The sequence below is a fragment of the Camelina sativa genome, chromosome 9, assembly GCF_030686135.1.
Source record: "Camelina sativa cultivar CO46 ecotype springtype chromosome 9, ASM3068613v1".
In the NCBI taxonomy this organism is placed as follows: Eukaryota; Viridiplantae; Streptophyta; class Magnoliopsida; order Brassicales; family Brassicaceae; genus Camelina; species Camelina sativa.
The window spans coordinates 40311451-40329970 of record NC_141888.1 but is presented as its reverse complement, the minus strand read 5'-3'; the positions used below and the strand labels follow the sequence as shown (position 1 = coordinate 40329970).

General features: G+C 46.5%; 4 protein-coding genes across 8 annotated transcripts; 1 reads left to right on the top strand and 3 right to left on the bottom strand.

Annotated features, from left to right (window-relative positions):
* Nucleotides 1–266: 266 nt before the first annotated feature.
* LOC104714136 (N-acylphosphatidylethanolamine synthase-like) lies at nucleotides 267–2384 on the bottom strand. Of its 5 annotated transcripts, none has more exons than XR_015566499.1 (6): nucleotides 2193–2384; nucleotides 1658–1961; nucleotides 1409–1539; nucleotides 1158–1243; nucleotides 934–1074; nucleotides 267–769 (listed from the first exon to the last, which is right to left on the bottom strand). XR_015566499.1 is itself a non-coding variant. In XM_010431396.3 (6 exons), the coding sequence occupies exons 2-6, from the start codon at nucleotides 1864–1866 to the stop codon at nucleotides 479–481; spliced, it is 855 nt and encodes a 284-aa protein (XP_010429698.1). In that variant the 5' UTR covers nucleotides 1867–1961; nucleotides 2193–2384; the 3' UTR covers nucleotides 267–478. The 5 variants fall into 5 exon arrangements, 4 of the variants coding, with proteins under 4 accessions (XP_010429698.1, XP_087322539.1, XP_019085835.1 ...); XM_010431396.3 differs by having other exon boundaries at nucleotides 934–1071; XM_087466413.1 differs by having other exon boundaries at nucleotides 934–1071; nucleotides 1678–1961; nucleotides 2193–2344.
* A 174-nt stretch (nucleotides 2385–2558) lies between these two features.
* On the bottom strand, nucleotides 2559–5503 carry LOC104714134 (gamma-glutamyl hydrolase 2). The gene is made up of 10 exons (XM_010431393.2): nucleotides 4812–5503; nucleotides 4530–4616; nucleotides 4334–4423; nucleotides 4019–4113; nucleotides 3877–3937; nucleotides 3538–3627; nucleotides 3385–3447; nucleotides 3140–3228; nucleotides 2888–2980; nucleotides 2559–2794 (listed from the first exon to the last, which is right to left on the bottom strand). The coding sequence occupies exons 1-10, from the start codon at nucleotides 5157–5159 to the stop codon at nucleotides 2743–2745; spliced, it is 1068 nt and encodes a 355-aa protein (XP_010429695.1). The 5' UTR covers nucleotides 5160–5503; the 3' UTR covers nucleotides 2559–2742.
* Nucleotides 5504–6378: 875 nt separating this feature from the next.
* LOC147939309 (uncharacterized) lies at nucleotides 6379–8787 on the top strand. Its single transcript, XM_087465930.1, has 4 exons — nucleotides 6379–6922; nucleotides 7028–7234; nucleotides 7348–7934; nucleotides 8026–8787. The coding sequence occupies exons 1-4, from the start codon at nucleotides 6379–6381 to the stop codon at nucleotides 8785–8787; spliced, it is 2100 nt and encodes a 699-aa protein (XP_087322056.1).
* Nucleotides 8788–16283: 7496 nt separating this feature from the next.
* Nucleotides 16284–18497, bottom strand: LOC104714135 (gamma-glutamyl hydrolase 1). The gene is made up of 10 exons (XM_010431394.2): nucleotides 18050–18497; nucleotides 17869–17955; nucleotides 17697–17786; nucleotides 17511–17605; nucleotides 17349–17409; nucleotides 17111–17200; nucleotides 16953–17015; nucleotides 16754–16842; nucleotides 16575–16667; nucleotides 16284–16498 (listed from the first exon to the last, which is right to left on the bottom strand). Exons 1-10 carry the CDS (start codon nucleotides 18371–18373, stop codon nucleotides 16447–16449), a joined length of 1044 nt encoding a protein of 347 aa, XP_010429696.1. The 5' UTR covers nucleotides 18374–18497; the 3' UTR covers nucleotides 16284–16446.
* Nucleotides 18498–18520: the final 23 nt, after the last annotated feature.

Below are 18520 nucleotides of genomic sequence, written 5' to 3'. Positions count from 1 at the left end.
TCTCTCTGTTCAAACTGGTCGTTTTAATGCTTGCTGTTTCTTTCCAACATCATTACCATTTTAGCAGAAGTGAAGACAGAACAGAACTGGCCAGATCATCGGCGTTACAGACATCACACTAATAACGGTCTTTTACATTATTAAAAACAACATACTATATATATTTTATATTAGTATTGAGATTTCAAAGTATCATTCGATTATTGTAGGCTAGCTTTTTCGGTTTTCACTTAATTTTTATTATACTGATTAGACACATTTCAACATACATTATTGCGGGGTTGCTATATATCCGAAACGGTAAAAATTTAAAAATGCAAGTTCTCTAGTTTTCGTACTGAAATAATTTGTAAAATATTTCTCAGAAAATTAAATTAAGCTAATAAGTAAATAACTGATTTACCACTGCGGTCAGCGGATCTAAACCGGAACTTTAAAATTGTGAACCGGATTCTGTGATGAATTTTCCCGGCGGAAGTCACAACCGCTTAGATAAGAGCCTCAAGGTTTCCAAGGAGGATTGAATCTTCTCGGAAAGAGCTACGTAGAGGCATCTCTGAGCAGTTTCGTCTAGCTCCTGGCCAGCAGAAGTGAGGATAGGCCATTTTGATTCTTGAAGAGGAGCAGTTACATGGCGGGAGTCCAAGACAGCAGTCTCAACCATCATGGGAACATTAAACTCAATTGGTTCGCCAACCACAACTTTAAGGTTTTTGTTGCACAGCGGTACCAGCGGTCTTCTACCATTCAAGTAGTTCTCCGGCATCATCTAAGTGGTTACAACAATGTAGGTAAGTACCATGGAATGAAAACATATTACTATCAAAAATCAAATTCGAATTTTGGAATTTGGATGCATAGTTCATGGTTTAGCTACAGAAGTTTGAACGATTATTAAGTTAAGCAGACTTAGATGGGACATGGATGAGTTACCTCCTCAAAACCACGGTGAATTATTGGCAAGACGATTGGGGTAACTGGACAGCGGGCGATGAGGCTTGCAGTTCCCCATTTTAGTCGTCTAATAGGAACATCTTCTTGAAACACCTTTCCCTCTGGGAAGGTATGCAGCTACTAGTCATGGTGATTAGTACCCAACGGTTAGAGGTCAGAAAAGCCCAGAAAGAAGGAATGTTTAAATGTGCAAGATAAACTACCCAAGATCCATCTTTTAATCGCTGGAGAGATTCATTCATGTGTTCTTGGTAGATTCCACCATCTCTAGTTATAGGTATACATTTTCCTGCTCAGAAGAAATCATTAACATTCATCATGAGGAAGTCCTATTTTGGTAAGAAGGTAAACCACCAAATCGACTAACAAAACTCCAAGTAGGGAAATCATACAAAACACTGATTACACAGTCTTTCACCTAAGAAGAAACCAAGAAAGAAAAAATATGACATACCAGTGCGGAAAATGTAGGAGAAGATAGGGTTCCTGAAACATATGTCCTCTGCAGCAAGAACCCAGCGAGCCAATTCTGGATCAAGGGAAAGGAGACCCTTGAACGCACCCCACATTACTGGATCATCCAAACTGATTACAAAAAAAGAATGATAATAAATCAACATCAAAAATACAAGTGAGTGTAAGTAAAGAGATTATGACAACAAGAAAAGATTATGTTTTTTTAAAGGTTCTAAAATTAACTAACGTCGACATGTGATTACTAACAGTGATGAGAGGAACACCAGGTGGTCTTGACCGGACAAGATTCATAAGAGTCTCAGCATTGTGAACTGAGCTTTTGTTGCAAAGATTTGCTACTGCTCTTGCAAACGCACTAACAGCCATTATCACAGTTTTCCTTGGAAGTCCTCCCAAATGATCAGATCTTGCAGCCCATTCCATTATCCTCCCCATTTATACCTCTTCCCACGAAATCAAGAAAGCTTCAGAGTTGTCTCCCTTCAACAGATCATAATAGAAGCTCAAGCTACTTGCATACAAGGCCGGTTCTGAAGTGCAAACCGGAAATTAGTATTACAACCGACAAAATTCGATGCAACGATACATAACTAGAGTTCGTTTACTAAGCATAACTCTCTGAATAAGTAATCTCGACTAATCTAGTAAAGTTTTAACAATCAAACGGAACAATTAGGGATTTATCAATCTCTTTACTTAATATCTCCTAAAACGATCTACATTGAAACCCAAACAACACTTAGAGAAGGAAGAACACTTACGATTGGAATCGAAACCAGAAGATTGGCGTCAGAGGGAAATCGATGAAGCTTGCTTGAGAGGATTCATCCAGAGAGAGAGAGAGAGAGAGAGTGCAAAGACAGGACGAACAATTGAATGTGGTTGGTTTAACTCGGTACGGTTAGATAGGGACACCGATTTAAGGGATGAACCAGGATTATTATTGGCAGGTCAGAGTTCCCACTTCCCATTGTCGTCGGTTGGCGAACTGTAAACAGTCAAATTGTTATCAGCCCATTATGCTTAATTGGGCTTTTATTTAGCCCAACTCATACTATTATTGAAGTCCTTCTTTCGTATAAAAAGACTAATTTCTTCTATCTTTATAATGAACAGAACACAGATTATTTATCTTATTAACACTAAGTTAAACATAAATCAAAGACTTTCATGTTTTATACAAAAGCGTACATTGTTTGATTTTTTTATTTCTTTTGACTATAGAAGGGCAAGCGTACAAATTGCACTGGTTTAAAACACAAATTGCACTGGTTTTCCCTGAACAAAACACACGAGAAGGCGACGTTGTTCTCAGAAAAGAGATCGTTCTTGTGTGAAAATGTAAACCTCGTCGTAACCTCTCCTGCAAAATCCACCATATTAGATGATCCCAAAAATCGTTAAACATACAGTAGAAGAGAAAAATTATGTAAAGATTGTCCGAGTGGCTTTTTACCCTTCATATCCACAGTAAGTAGGGGTGTAGTTATAAATGAGATTGCTCAGCACTTTCTCAGAAGATGGTCTGTTCTGTGACTTCCTTGCTTCACTGCACATCACATTCAAAAAAACTAAATCCATCAGAATCCATTACATGAATACTTATTTATATTGATTCTAATGCCAACTACTTTCCTAATATAGCAATCAGAGTTGCTGCAGCACTCTCTTATCAGTTCTTAACAAACCTTGAAATAAAAGAACAAACCTGACTAAATAATTTGCAACGTGCTGAGTCACCTGGATCGCGTCCTCAGAGTGTGGAATGGTGGATAACCCCCACTCGAATGCATTTTTCTGCCAGAGTATTGTAGGGAACTTTTATGTTATATAAGCTGTATGTACAAATAAATATACCATAATTTATAGAATAACGCAATGAACAACAGTGATAACTAAGCCTAGCCGCAAAAGGACTAAATGAGAGACGTAAGTTAACTAGTGAGTATGTACCTCCGGATGCCACTGGAATCCCGTCACTGGATATTGTTTTGATTTAACTGTTGAAACATATATCTGGAAATATATATATAAAGTAGATTGGTTTTATGAGGTTAGATTTTAGAATAAATTAAATATGTATGGTTATTAAGATCATCACAATACCTTGTTGTGGGTATCACTGCATGTTGTGACGATGTTAAAGAAATTAGACAGAGCAACAGTGCCTTCAAAGCTGTCTGGTGATATACCAAACTGGAATATCATGATAATTTGTACTAGTATCAGCAAGCAGATAGAAAGAAGATATTAACTATTCAAGAACAAGAAAGTAGAAAATGGCAAGAAAAATTGCACAAGTGTAGCGGTAAACAAAACTAATAAGTTGCTAACAGTGATCAACTCATTTATTAATGTCAAACTGCTCTCTATAGAGAATGTATAAGCATATTAAACAACAAAAATAGTGACAACTATATTCCATTAGAGGTTGGAAATACTAACCTGATGGTTCTGCATAACCAAACAGTCGGTACTAAGCTTGTTAAACAAATCTGGAGGAAATCTGCAATATGTGAAACATTACAAAATTATAAATTGAATATTTTGCAAAACATATATACACATATCATGAAGCTGAATGCACCTTTGGAATACGGTTCCTTCGATATTAACATTTTCAATGAACTGAAGACTTGATGCACAATTTCTTGCATCAACTTTTTTAAAGATGTCTCTGTTCTGTTACAAAAGCCAAGGATTATAGACTTTGAATGGAGTTTGCAGATTCTCAAACTGTACTACATACATACTATAGTATATTCTCAGCTCAAAACTCATGATGGGAATAGCTAATAAAGGTTCTCTGCTTGCCTTATACTAATTCCACATTCTAATATTCAGCTACATTTATTCATTGACCGAAAAAAGTTGCCAAAAGAAGTAAAAACAAAGGATTTACCTGACTAATGATCATTGTCAAGAGCTCAAAGCCGAGGCAAATAGCATATAATGGAAAATGCTCACCAGCATCATTTCTTTCCAAAACTTTCTGAGAGGATCGATCATAGAGAGATATCAATAAAGATCATTTTATTGGAATTCTATATGTCACAACACCCAAATAAATTGAAACCAATCGTAGAGCTTCTTCTTACATGGAAGATTTTCTTGACGATTTCAAAATACAATCCTTCTTTAGCCCAACCACCAGTGAGTATCACACCGTTGACCAACTCTAGCTTCTGCAGTAATCCAAGATGATTTTAGAAAAATAATATCAGGAAGAAGCAATCCAATTCTTAAGCCATAACAACAACACCTTAAAACCTAATTAATTTGATATTTTTTCCTTATATCAATGATGAAAAATTAAACGCAGCCAAAAAGGAAACTTGTAAAGATTAGAGAAACGGCTGAGCTAATAATATAAGAGTAACCTGGAAGAGAAGCTCCTCGGGCTCGTTATATATGAGGGGGATAACGCGTGCTCCACCAGCTTCAGCAAATTTCACATACGACGACGTAATGTACGACGCGTTCGTAGCATTGTTCAATCGACCCGACGCGCCGTCGCCAGGATGGCTCAGAATCCCGATAACCGGCCTGTAGTTGAGGTTCGGATCCGGCGCGGAGCATACCACAGGAGGACTCCGACGCGAATCGTCGAGTCCGGTTTGACTAGGGAGGAAAATCGCCGCAGGCGACTCGGTCGCTTTGGCCATTACGGTGATATCATTGAACATGGATAGTACCACCACCAGTACTAACCAGACGTAGCTCCACATCTCAGAGAGGATGATGAAACGCGAGATGTGAAATCTAATACCACAGGACAAGAGTTTATCTTGAAAGGATCGTCTCAGCTCCTCTCTCTAGCTAGTCTCTCCTCTGCCCAAGCCACTTTTTTCAAATCGAGAAACCTAATATCCACCGTCCACGTGTTATGGATTTAACGGTTAATCACTCTCTCGTATCGGCGTCACTTCATGGGCCCATTTGTCCTCATGCGTGTCCCATTTTTAATTGCCCAATAGTATTGGTCGCCAAGCTAACATCGAAGAATAGGAACGGTAAGAAGAAGTAACATCCCCACACCCCCATACCAATGGTGGATTGGTCACGATTTATCTTTTTGTTTTTTTCCATATCATATCATATCAATCATTCTACAGTGTTGGGGCTAGAAACAACAATTAGAAGAATAAGTTTGTAAAATGAGATCTGGGCAGACTTTCGGTACAAATCGACTTAGAACTATGAAAAACAACGAACTGGACTTTTGTATTCACTTTTTCTATTGATTCGCTCTGAGCTTGATTACATGTGTTGTGTCCTTCACATTCATCTGCTATTTAAACTAAAATTCCTCGAAACCCTCCCTGAACGTCTCGCTGCAATCTCGGCTCCCCAATCCCGATTTCTTCTCCAGGTTGACTTCATCCTCCTGCTCGGGTTTTCCTCCATGGGCCCTTACTGGGCCTCTTTTCCTGGCCTGCGCGTACGCCCTAATGGGCTTATTTGGTGGGCCTTATGATCGTCGAAACCCAACACCAACAATTGCCCCCCAGCCTTTTAACCTATTTTTGGGAGGGTTGAAAGGCGAATATCCAGAGAATCTTTCATGTCGTTTCGGTTTCGCGATCTTCCTCGGGGAAGGCTCAATGAATCTCGGCTTCCGAGATCTTCGTGATGATTACCCCTCTCTCCTAGGATCCAACGGTGGAGCCGAAAGGTTTGAACGGTTTGGATTAGAAGAGAGAGAGATTCGTGGGATTACAAAGAACGACGTCAATTATGACCTATAAGTCATAAATCACACGTCTCGTCACAACCGCGCACTCATCCACTACTTCAAGGTAATTTTCTTAACCTTCTCTCCTCTGCTCAGTTATTTCTAAGTTTTGATTTCTAGGTTTGCTAGCTCTACTATTTCGCGTTTATCGTTCAGTCCGATCTCGCTCGTATAGGTTAGTTGATTTCACAATTTTAAAAACTCATACCATCATGGCTCCACTTGAACTCTGGGGAAACCATATCCCGCCGATTACATCGGCCAAGCACCTCGCCGATCTCCGTCAGAAGCACGGAGTTCCTCCAAACGTGGAGATGATACTCCGTTCCGACGATCCGTTTTCTCCGGAGACCGTTCCGCCGGGTTTCTGCTGCGCGTACACTGTGTATTTCGAAAAGTGTGGGCTCGTGTTCCCTATCCCGAGGATTATCTTTCGGATCCTCCAACGCCTTCGAATGGCGTTTCCCCAGATGTGTCCGAACTTTGTTCGGCACGTCATGGGGGTATACGTTCGAGGTCGCGAACTTGGATTTGAACTCGGGGTCGACGACATCCTCCGGTTGTACCTCATCAAACATAACTCTGGGTTTTCCGGGACATTCTACACCTGTCGCCGCCGCAGCCCGGAAATAATTCAGGCGCTTCCGGGGAAGAACGAGCGGTGGCGGGAAAAATATTTTTACTTCCGGGTTACTCCGGCAGCGGTAGGGGACTACGACTTTGCTCGTCTCCCCACCCAATGGGCCGCATGCGTTGGTCAGAATGACCCCTTAGTTTCTAGTTATCATTCGTTGCCGCCAAGATTACGGCGTTTATTTGTCGTACTAACTGTTTTGCCCCTTTTTTTTTGTTGCATGGCAGATTCAGAAGAACCTCCGAAAATACCGGCGACCCGAGAACTAATTGAGAGGCTACGAGCAGGCGAGGTCCGGTGGAACTCATTCACGCGAGCTCGTATCATAGCAGCCCTCAACGCCCCGTTAGTCCGAAACACTACAGCTCCGGTTCCGCTGCTTCCTGCTAACCAAGCGAGGAGCGAAAGAGCAGACAACTCCCCGGCTCGCAGAGGTAATGGTTTTTTTTTTTTCTTTTTTTTTTTTTTACTTAGTCCTTTATGCGCAAAAGTCATGCACGTAGGGGATCGCTCACCCCCTGTTCATTTTTGTGCTGCTCGTAACCAGAATTAAGTTCTTCTTCGACCTCAACCCCACTACGCACCATGGTTAGGAAGCCGTCACTCCGTGAACTCATGGAGCAATCGCAGCAACCCCGAAGGGTCCGAGCCGGCGATGTTGATGCCGCGCTGGCCAATGCTCTTCGAGCCGCTCAGCCAGCACCGTCTCGGGTAGTTAGCGAGGAGGTGAACCAAGCCCCCGTGATCCCAACCGGTCCTTCTGGTCCGGCTAAGGAGGTCATGCTAGTCAGTTCGCAGTCAACTCATGGCGAGCCGTCTCCGATGCCAAAAAGGGCTCGCACGGACAATCCCCGAGTCCCTGAGACGAGGAGCCGCGAAAGCCATGGAGGCTACCCCGCGGGTGGTAACCCGGAGGCTCCAGCTGGAGAGCCGGCTCTCTCTGGAAACGGGTCATCGTCGAGCCGCCCGTTTCATTGGAGGTTTGCTCACTCCCGGGTCTCCCCGGCGGTAGAGGACCACCTGGGAATGGCGACCCTTTTCCGTCACCTGAAGACGGCTAACTGCCAGGTCCTGCTCGTGAAGGATCTCGTCGAGAGAGAAGCATACATCGAGGCGATGGCGGCCCATGCAAAGGTACCGTTCCTTCTTTGCTCTTACCTTTACTCGTTTCTTTCCCTGCTGGGCGTAGTATGTTTATTTCTGTTTTCTTTTGATCCGTTTGCAGTCCGTTGCTGCTGACAACAAGCTGAGCGCGCTTTATGAGCGGAGGCTTAAGGATACCCCGCAGGCCGCTGAGCTTGAGAACACAACGCGGGTGGTTCATGAGCTGACGACGGCTCTCAAGGCTGCTCAAGAGAGAGAGGGAGCTGCAAATGGCAAGGTTGCGAGCCTAGAGGACGAGCTAACGTCCTTGAGGAGTATTCAGGATAAGCTCCTTTCCGTTGAAGCTGACCTCGCTTCCGCCCAGGATGCTCATGCGATGGCGGCAAGGGACCGGGATTTCTTGAAAACGGAGAACCGATGGCTGAAGGAGAAAGCCGAGGGTATTGACCAGAAACATGCGGAGGCGACTCGTCGAGCTGTTCGTGAGGCCAAGGAGCGGATGTCCCAAGACTACCGGGCGGTGCTGGATTCAGTGAAGAGCAAGTGGGAGAGGAAGAAAGAGCAGACCACGGTCGAGAGCGATCTCGCAGAGATCAAGTCCAACCTTCTTTTGATCAAGCAGATCGACGAGGGGAGGACATCAATTGCGGAGGAGGTGCAAGTTCTCGAGACGCAGAGGGCGGTCCTTGCGGTTAGGTCCAACTCCTTGGCGGTTTCGGACTTTTCGGTGAGCAAATTGGACCTTCCTCAGATCTCGGAAGACTCGGTCGTGCCCATGGAGGTTGACGCCGGAACCGGGGTCCCGCGCGGTCTGGACGAGCATGGGAGCAACGCGAGTGCCGCGAAGGATCCGGAGGCTGGGACCGGGGAAGAAGACGTTTGAGTTATGGCGTCTTTATTTTATTTATCGTTTTGAACTTGCGTTATTTGCCGGAAAGGGCTTTTAAATCTTTTGTTATGACTTGCCCGGGGGGGTTTTAACCCAAGACTTTATTTCTTTTCGTTTTTTGGAATCAACTGCCTGGGGAGGCATTTAAACCCTTGTTCTTTTCATATTGTCTTTGTTAACTGTTTCGGGTCGAAACGCGTGAGTTCTAATATGTACTCGGGGTATACGGAACTCTCCTAGGCCGGCTTACGGACAGCGGGAAATGTTCCTCGGGCACTTAATTTGTGAACTCCGTAGAATTCACTAAAAATTTGCTATTTGGGGATGAAGTTCTTTGAGGTTTTCCAAATTGGGTAGTGAAATCTTATTTGCTTTCACGTGAGGTCGTGGGGTGCGGACTGTTAGCTAGAGCGTGTTGACCTTGTTATTATTTTTTTTTTTTGATGAAGTGTTCGAAAAAGCTTGAAACGGTTGCAAGACAGTGCGAAATTCGCATGTGCTGTTTGGTGTCGTAGGTACATTTATTTGTAGGCAATTTCGTCGCGCCGTTAGAAAGAGTTATTGTTTGTTGATTTGGTATATTTGGTAACGGTGCACCAGGTCATGGTAAAATTCGCGTTTTATTTGGAAAGATTTTGCGGAGCGGATCGAGTTGGGAAGGTGGCTGCGCTCAGGATATTGAGCTGCCTACGTACCCCGTAAGGGGATCAAGCCAGGTCGTAGTTCGATTATTATGGATACCTCTTAGAAGTATTTTTTGAGGTTCATGACGTTCCAAGGCCGGAGCTCGGCTTTACCGTTGCTCTCGTCTACGAGGCGATATACGCCATTGCGAACGACCTCGGTGATACGGAAAGGTCCTTCCCATTTGGTTCCCATTTTGCCGGCGTTCTTTTCTTTTCTGTGATCGAACATTCGACGGAGTACTCGGTCCCCGACGGCGAAATGCCGAGGTCGGATCTTCGAGTTATAGAAGCGAGCGATGGCATTCTGGGGGGAAACAGCTCGGCGAATACTGCCTATGGTAACTTCTGCCGGTATTACGGCCTCAATTCCGTAGGCTAAGGAGAACGCGGTCTCGCCCATGCTGCCACGCGGCGTAGTTCGGGTGGCCCACAATACTTTGGGGAGCTGAGCGTCCCAGCCTGACTTCGCGGCGCTCAGACGGCGCTTGAGGCTGTGCAGGATCAATTTGTTGGCTGCTTCGGCCTGCCCGTTTCCTTGGGGGTACCGGGGGGTAGACGGGGTTAGTCGTATACCCCATGTGTCGCAAAACTTTTGAACCACAGCGGACACCAAGTTCGTCCCGTTATCAGTTACGATCTCGTAGGAAATTCCGTGTCGACACACCACGTTTTTCCAGAGAAAATCCTTTACGTGTTCACCCGTGATGGACTGGTAGGATTCGGCCTCGATCCATTTAGTAAAGTAATCGGTCACAACCAGTAGGTTAGTAACGCGTCGTTTTCCCGACTGTTCGAGGGGTCCGATGGCATCCATCGACCACCGCATGAAGGGGTAAGGAGCGGAGACCGAGCTCATTAGCTCAGCGGGCTGATTGATCAGAGGTGCGTGTTGTTGGCAGGGATCACACTTTCTAGCATGCTCGTCGCAGTCCGCGAGCATGGTTGGCCAAAAGTATCCTTGCCGTTTGATTCTGAGGGCCAGTGATCGTCCTCCGGAGTGGTTTCCACAGGGACCCTCGCGGGCATCCCTCATGATGCTAAGGGTTTCGTCCCCGTGCACGCACCTGAGGTATGGTCCGGAGATACACCGCTTGTATAACTCCTCGCCGATGATACAGAACCGCGCGCTCTGAGCTTTAAGCTTACGCGCTTGCCATCGATCCTTTGGTGCGGTCCCACTTGTGATATAATCACGAATTGGGACTCGCCAGTCCATTTCGGGTTCCGCTTCTTGCTCGTCTTCGGAGATAAGATCGTCCAAGAGCTCGTCGTCCCGATCAGGTACTTGTTCAGGTTCTCCCGAGTGGGGACCGGATCCGGCCTGGACCTGGTTAATGCTCTGAGCCTTAACTGGGATAGAGATACTTGGTTGATCTATTCCCTCGACGGGTATGATTTGTTTGACCGAAGGGTCGGAGGTGGAAGCCAGCGCGGCGAGGGCGTCGGCGGCTGAAATCTCTCCCCGGGGAATTTTGGTGAGTTCGAACGTTGAGAACTGCTCGGCCATTGATCGAACGACTTGGAGATAAGCGCCCATCCGCTCACAATTCGTGTCGTAGCTCCCATGGAACTGACCGGTTACGAGCTGCGAGTCGCTGAATGCAGCGAGCTCTTTGACTCCCACACCTAATGCCAGCCGGAGTCCGGCTATTAGGGCCTCGTACTCAGCCTCGTTGTTCGAGGCTACGAACCAGAGTCGGAAGGACTGTTCAATTATTTCGTTGGTCGGGGATATGAGTCGGATTCCGATTCCGCACCCCTGTCTGGACGATGCTCCGTCCGCGTATAGCGACCATCTCTCGGAGGCGTTCCCGGTCTTTTCGTTGGTCGTGGCGAGTTCGATGACGAAATCGGAGAGGACTTGCGCCTTGGCGCAGGTGCGTGGCTGGTATTCGATATCGTATTCGCTGAGTTCTATGGCCCATTTGGCTAACCTGCCGGACTGGCTAGGACTGTGAAGGATGGTCCGAATGGGTTGGGACGTCATCACTACGATGGTGTGCGACTGGAAATAAGGGCGCAGTTTGTGAGCCGACATCACGACTGCTAGTGCCAGCTTTTCCATAGCGGGGTATCGCATTTCAGCAAGGGTCTTGCTGACATAATAGACGGGTTTCTGTTCCCCCTCGTGCTCTCGTACCAATACCCCGCTTACCGCGGAGTCGGATACGGCAATATAGAGGAAGAGGTGTTCCCCATCCGCAGGCTTCGACAGGACAGGGGGTTCAGTGAGGTACTTTTTTAATTCTTGGAATGCCTCTTCACACTTGTCGTCCCACTCGAATTTCCGATTGCCCTTAAGCAACTGGTAGAATGGGAGGCAACGGTCTGTAGACCGCGCAATGAATCGGTTCAGGGCGGCTATCCGCCCTGTCAACCTCTGGACCTCCCGAGTTGTCCTTGGCGAAGGCATTTCGAGGAAGGTCGCAATTTGTTTTGGATTCGCTTCGATCCCACGTTCTGTGACCAGATACCCAAGGAATTCTCCCGACGCGACACCGAACGTGCACTTGGTCGGGTTGAGCTTCATTCCATACAGGTTTAGTATTTTGAAGCATTCTTCGAGCTGAGGAATATGATCCTGCTCGCGCATTGACTTGACGAGCATATCGTCGATGTAAACTTCCATGGTTTTTCCAAGATGCTCGGCGAACATCTTGTTGACTAACCTCTGGTAGGTTGCTCCTGCGTTTTTAAGTCCGAAAGGCATTACTTTGTAGCAATAGGTGCCTCGGTCCGTGATGAACGCGGTCTTTTCCTGGTCGGCGGGGTCCATCAAAATTTGATTATACCCCGAGAAGGCGTCCATAAAGGAGAGAGTCTCGTGTCCGGCGGTTGCCTCGACCAGTCGATCGATATGAGGAAGCGGATAATTGTCCTTCGGACAGGCTTTGTTGAGATCTTTGAAGTCAATGCAGATCCGCCATTTCCCGTTTTTCTTTTTGACCACTACGGGGTTGGCTAGCCACTCGGCGTACTGGACCTCGCGGATAGACCCTATTTTCAATAGTCGATCCACCTCGTCGTTCACTGCTTTCGCCCTTTCGGGGCCGAGCTTACGACGCTTCTGTTTTATGGGTTTGTAGGTGGGGTCGACGTTGAGCTGGTGAGAAGTCACGCTAATGTCGATTCCTTTCATGTCCGATGAGGACCAGGCGAAGGTGTTGTGATTCCGACCCAGAAACTGGATCAGGTCGTTCCTTGTACTAGGTTTGAGATCGGCCCCGATTCCAACGCATCGTTCCGGGTGCCCTTCCATGATTGGGACCTGATCGACCTTGGTCATTACGGGTCCGCGCGAGGCGGGATCTGTGCGCTTAACGAGCTGTCTTGATTCCAGCTCGTCAGCGATCATTAATTGCTATTGGTCGGATTTTTTGATCAGATCGTAGCCGCTTCTGTAACACTGTCTTGAGGTTCGTTGGCTACCGTAGATGGTGGCAATTCCGCCCCGTGACAGGAACTTCACACATTGGTGGTACGTTGACGGGACCGCCTTCATCCCATACAACCAAGGTCTGCCGAGGATAGCGTTGAAGGGGGCGGGACGATTGACGATCACGAAGTCGACGAGACGTCGTACCCCACGGGCTTCCACTATGAGGGAAATGGTGCCCTTAGCTAAGGTCGTGTCACCGGCGAACCCGGTGAGCGGGGTTTTGGCCCCTTTTAGCTCGGAATCAGGATAACCCATCCGCCTAAAAGCATCGTAGAACAAGAGATCGACGGAGCTCCCGGTGTCGATCATTATTCTGGAGAGCTCGCATCCCCCGACGTCTAACCTTACGATTAGAGCGTCGTCGTGGGGTTTATCCAGGTCCGCGGTTTCGCTTTCCCAAAACGTAATCTCGTAGTCCGGGTCCGAGCGGGGTTTCCGTTCACGATGGTAACTATCGACCCTACGTTGGTAGGCCTTGATCGAATTAACTGAGTTACGACATAAGGAGGATTTGACTCTTTGAAACATCGGGAGATGAACGGGCGGAAGCTCGCGAGCCTCCGGGGAGCCGGAGGCGGGGTAAATACCGAGCCGGGGGAGGTACGGCAAAGAGAGAGTCCTTTGAACACCAGGTCAATGCGTTTCTTTGGGGCTGGAGGGGGGAAGATCCCTCGGCCTCGTCGGTCCTTTCGCGCTTAGCTGCGGCTTCTTTGGTAGTGGCGTTGGCTTCTCTCGCCCTTTCTCCCTCTTTTTCGAGGTCGATTTCGCCGAGCTCTCCCGCTTCGTGCTTCCGCGCGAGGAGACGTCCCACGGTTCTGCACTCTTCAGTCGAGTGTCCGCGTATTTTGTGATACTTGCAAAATTTCTCGGGATCGAAGTTCGGGTTTTTTGCTTTGGGTGCGGAGTCAACCGCGAAAGCATGCAAACCAGACTCAAATGGCTCCTTCCGGAGAGTCTTTTTGGGAGGATTGTACGGTGCTTTTGATGACTTATGGATCTCGGCCAGAGCGGCCCGCTCCTCTTCTGCTCGGGCGAAATTAATCGACCTATGGAGTGCGTCGTCGAGCGACGGGGGTTGTCGAACGGTGAGCTCTTCGCAGAATTTCGAGGTATACCATAAGCCATGCCGAAGGGCTGCCAGGGCAACCTCGTCGTTTAGGTTGGTTATCCTGGCTTTGGTTGACTTGAAGCGATTGATGTAATCGCGGAGCGGTTCGTCTTTTTCTTGGACGAGAAGCCAAAGGTCTGATTCGGTCACCTTAGCTTGGAAAAAGACTGAATACTGCTTCAAAAATGCCGAGGCGAGCTGATCGAAGCTGTCAATGGAGTTGGATTCCAAAGAGGCGAACCATTCCAACGCCGGTCCCACCAGGTTCTCGGCGAAGTAACGGCAGTAGCCGGCTTCACACTCGTCGTCGGTGAGATAAGCTTTTGTTATGGCTAATCTGAAAGCTCGGAGGTGCGCTCCCGGGTCCGTTATGCCCGCGTATTCGGGAAGGCGGAGCTTGCCCACGTCACGAAGGTGAACCTTCGCGATTCGGTCTGTGAACGGGGTACGCCTTGTTTCGGCGATCACGCGATCGATGTCTGGGGCTGCGCTTGTTGCCAGGTGCACCTTAGAGCGGATTTGGCCCATCTCGGCGCTTGCCTTATTCATGTACTCGGTTAGGAACTGCGCGCTGAATGCACTGCTACTCGGAGGTCCGGGAAGACCGAGATCCTCGGTCGTTATTCCTCGTGACGCCCCATTTCTGAGTTCTCCTGTCGGGACTGGATCCAGTCTCACCGAGGAGCCCTCCAGAGCCCCCGAGGTGCGGAGGACCTGCCCTGCTGACCCGACGTCCCCGGATGGGGGATGCTCGTCACGTCGCGAGCTCGCGTTACCATTTAAGACCGACGAGCTCGGAGCTCCGTTGCTCTCTGACGGCGCGAAAACGGGTAACGTTCTGATCCCGGGCGGGGTAACGTGGACCGCCTCAAAGTCGAGACGAGTCCGGGGAAGCGCTCTTTCCGTGGGATTGGTTAAAGCTGTTCCCGAAGAGTACGCGGAATCCCGATAGGGTCTGAGATTTGCGCGAGAAGCGAGCTCTTGTTCATGCCGCTCGATTCTGTTCATGAGGGCCCGATTTGTCGCGTCTTGACTTTGGGTCTTGTCGATCAGAACGGCGAGCATTCCGCGAATCTCGGACAGATCGTTGCTGACGGGGGTCCCGGAGGAGACCACCGGCGCATGGTGCTGTCCGGGTCGGTTCGTTCCGTTATTCTCTGAACGAGTCCATACTCGGGACTGATTCCTGTTTCCTGTCAAGATCGCGGGGGCCGTGGGAACAACCCCGACGGTAACCCCTGGGTTTGTACTACCGAGATTCTGAGTTTGGGCGGGTCTGTGATGAGTGAGACCCGAACCTCCCAAAATACTTTGGTTCGGTGCTTGACTGTCGTCAAGTGATGAGCCTGTCCCGGGTCTGACTAGATCTGTAACCTCGTTATCGGACTGGGCTGACGCGGGTGCACCCTGGGAAGGTGCACTGATGGAGGTGGATCCGTGGACTGCCGCTGGTGGAGCAGTCTCTGAGATGATTGTGTTAGCGGTGGATGGATCCATTTCGCTGGAGTTCAAAGCAGTCGATTTTTGAGAATAGAAAGACCTAAGTCCCCACAGGCGGCGCCAAGTTGTTGGGGCTAGAAACAACAATTAGAAGAATAAGTTTGTAAAATGAGATCTGGGCAGACTTTCGGTACAAATCGACTTAGAACTATGAAAAACAACGAACTGGACTTTTGTATTCACTTTTTCTATTGATTCGCTCTGAGCTTGATTACATGTGTTGTGTCCTTCACATTCATCTGCTATTTAAACTAAAATTCTTCGAAACCCTTCCTGAACGTCTCGCTACAATCTCGGCTCCCCAATCCCGATTTCTTCTCCAGGTTGACTTCATCCTCCTGCTCGGGTTTTCCTCCATGAGCCCTTACTGAGCTTCTTTTCCTGGCCTGCGCGTATGCCCTAATGGGCTTATTTGGTGGGCCTTATGATCGTCGAAACCCAACACCAACATACAGGATCTCTCTTGTCAACTTGCAACTTCATCGTGACATCCCCAACGTCCAACCTCATTTGAAAATTATTAAAGCCAAAAAAAAGCTGTGTGGTTCGAAAATTATTTTAAATTTATGTATTTATTTTAGCCTCGTAACTTCATATTGGGCTTTCATTGAGCCCACCCAACTGTCCCTGTTTACGTTGGTGGAGGAAGGACTGAGAAGTGAAAGAAATTCGTTAAAATTAAATTTACTCATTCCAAAGTGCTAAGGCTAAACAATCTCATACTATTATTTACTACGTAGTACATACTACTAAGATAGACGAACCAAACACAACTGTTTCTTTTCTTCCGAAAGGATCTAGTTTCATTGACACAATTCAACAATACGAACAGGGGAATAATGCAAGGTGAGCGAAACAATCGGCTTTACTAAATTGAAATTAGAGTTACAATACAGACACACAAGAAGACGAGTACGTTCTTAGAAACGGGATCTTGGTTGTGTGAAAATGTAAACCTCGTCGTAGCCTCTCCTGCAAGATCCAAAGAAACCGTTACAAGAAATCGACCACAACAGAAACAAGAGAATTATGTAAAGATGGTCCCTACCCTGCGTATCCACAGTATGTAGGCTTATAGTTGTATATGAGATTGCTCAGCACTTTCTTAGGTGGTGCTCTGTTCAGTGACTTCCTAGCTTCACTGCACCCCATTCAATTCAACCCGAAATATATGAGAAACGAGTGCACAGGATGTTTTTTGGAAAACGCTGATGAGAGAGACCTTACCTGACTAAATAATTTGCAGCATGCTGTGTCACCTGGATTGCATCCTCAGAGTGAGGAATTGCGGATGATCCCCATTCAAATGCATTTTTCTACAGAAAATTTATATTGCATAAAGAGCTTTGTTTTTCTTTTCTAAAATCAAAGCTGTCCACAGGGAAGAGGATTAGAAACATAAGTAGTTTAATTGGCCAGTATATACCTCAGGATGCCACTGGAAACCAGTTATTGGGTATCTCTTTGCTTTAACAGTTGAAACATAAGTCTGCAAACGAAATATAATTAAATCCGTTCACAAAGTAAGGTCAGATTCTGGAATTCATAGAGTTCTCATGGTTTATAGAGTTCTCATGTTGTTACCTTGCTGTTTTCATCAATGCAGGTTGTGAGGATTTCAAAAAAACTAGACAAAGCAGGATTGCCTTGAAAGTTTGCTGGTGTGATACCATACTAGAAAATAACAACAATTCGTATCAGCAACCATATAGAATGAGGAATATAGTCACCGTTCAAGGAACCACAGAGGAAGATAGCAAACAACCAAAGCAGAATGAGTTAACTTTGAAAACTATGTTCCATGTCCTGCAACATTACTAACCTTGTGTTTCTGCATAACCAAACAATCTGTGCTGAGTTTTTTCAACAACGGTGGAGGGAATCTGCAAGTATGAAAGACTACAATTATACATGGGAAATACTTGAGGTCTTAATATATATATAAACTGTGGAAAACTAAAAGGATCATGACAAAGCTACGCACCTTTGGAATAAAGTTCCTTCAAGATTAACGTTGTCAACAAATTGGAGACTAGATGCATTATCTTCTGCATCAAATCTTTCAAGAATGTCTCTGTTCTGTTACCAAATGACAAAGATTTGGAAAAAAATTCTAAGAATGGAGTCTGACAACAAGAGTTTGTAAATAAGGAAAGAAGAAAGTAGTCACCTGACTTATGATGATTGACATAAGCTCGAATCCTAGGCAAATCCCATAAACAGGAAAATGCTCTCCAGCATCGTTTCTCTCCAAAGCTTTCTATGAGAAACATAAACTTTTCTTAGATCTTCAAGAGTTTAAATATTGCAGCAACACAAGAATGTCCCAGTGTTCAACTTACTTTGAAGATTTTTTTGACGGTATCGAAATATTCATATTTTTTAGCCCAACCACCAGTGAATATCACACCATTGACTAGTTCTAGCTTCTGCAGCAGAGCCAAAAATATAGCAACATTCAAAAACCCTAAATTGAAGCCAAAGTAAGTAGTAATTTAAGTTTTTTTAAGAGATGAGAATGACCTGAAAGAGCAATTCTTCAGGCTCGTTGTAGATTAATGGGATAACACGAGCTCCACCTGCCTCAGCGAATTTCACATACGAAGCGGCGATGTACGTCGAGCTCGTATCATTGGTCAACCTACCGGACGCGCCGTCGCCAGGGTGGCTCAGGATACCGATGATCGGTCTGTAGTTAAGGTTCGGATCCTGCGCGGAGCAAACGGAACTCCGAGAACCGGTTTGACTAGGGAGAAAAATCGAATCAGACGAATCAGCAGCTTTCGCCGCCACACTGATATCTTTGCAAGCTAAGAGTAGCATCGACAAATAGATGCAACTCCACATTCTCCGAGCTCGAAGATCGCTCAACAATGGTGGAGGATTCTCACCGTTGACGAATGTGTGAGAGAGAGAGAGAGAGTGTGTGATCTGAAATTAGAAATTAGGATTTTGTTTTTATGTATTTTATAAACCCATCTGATTGTGCCACGT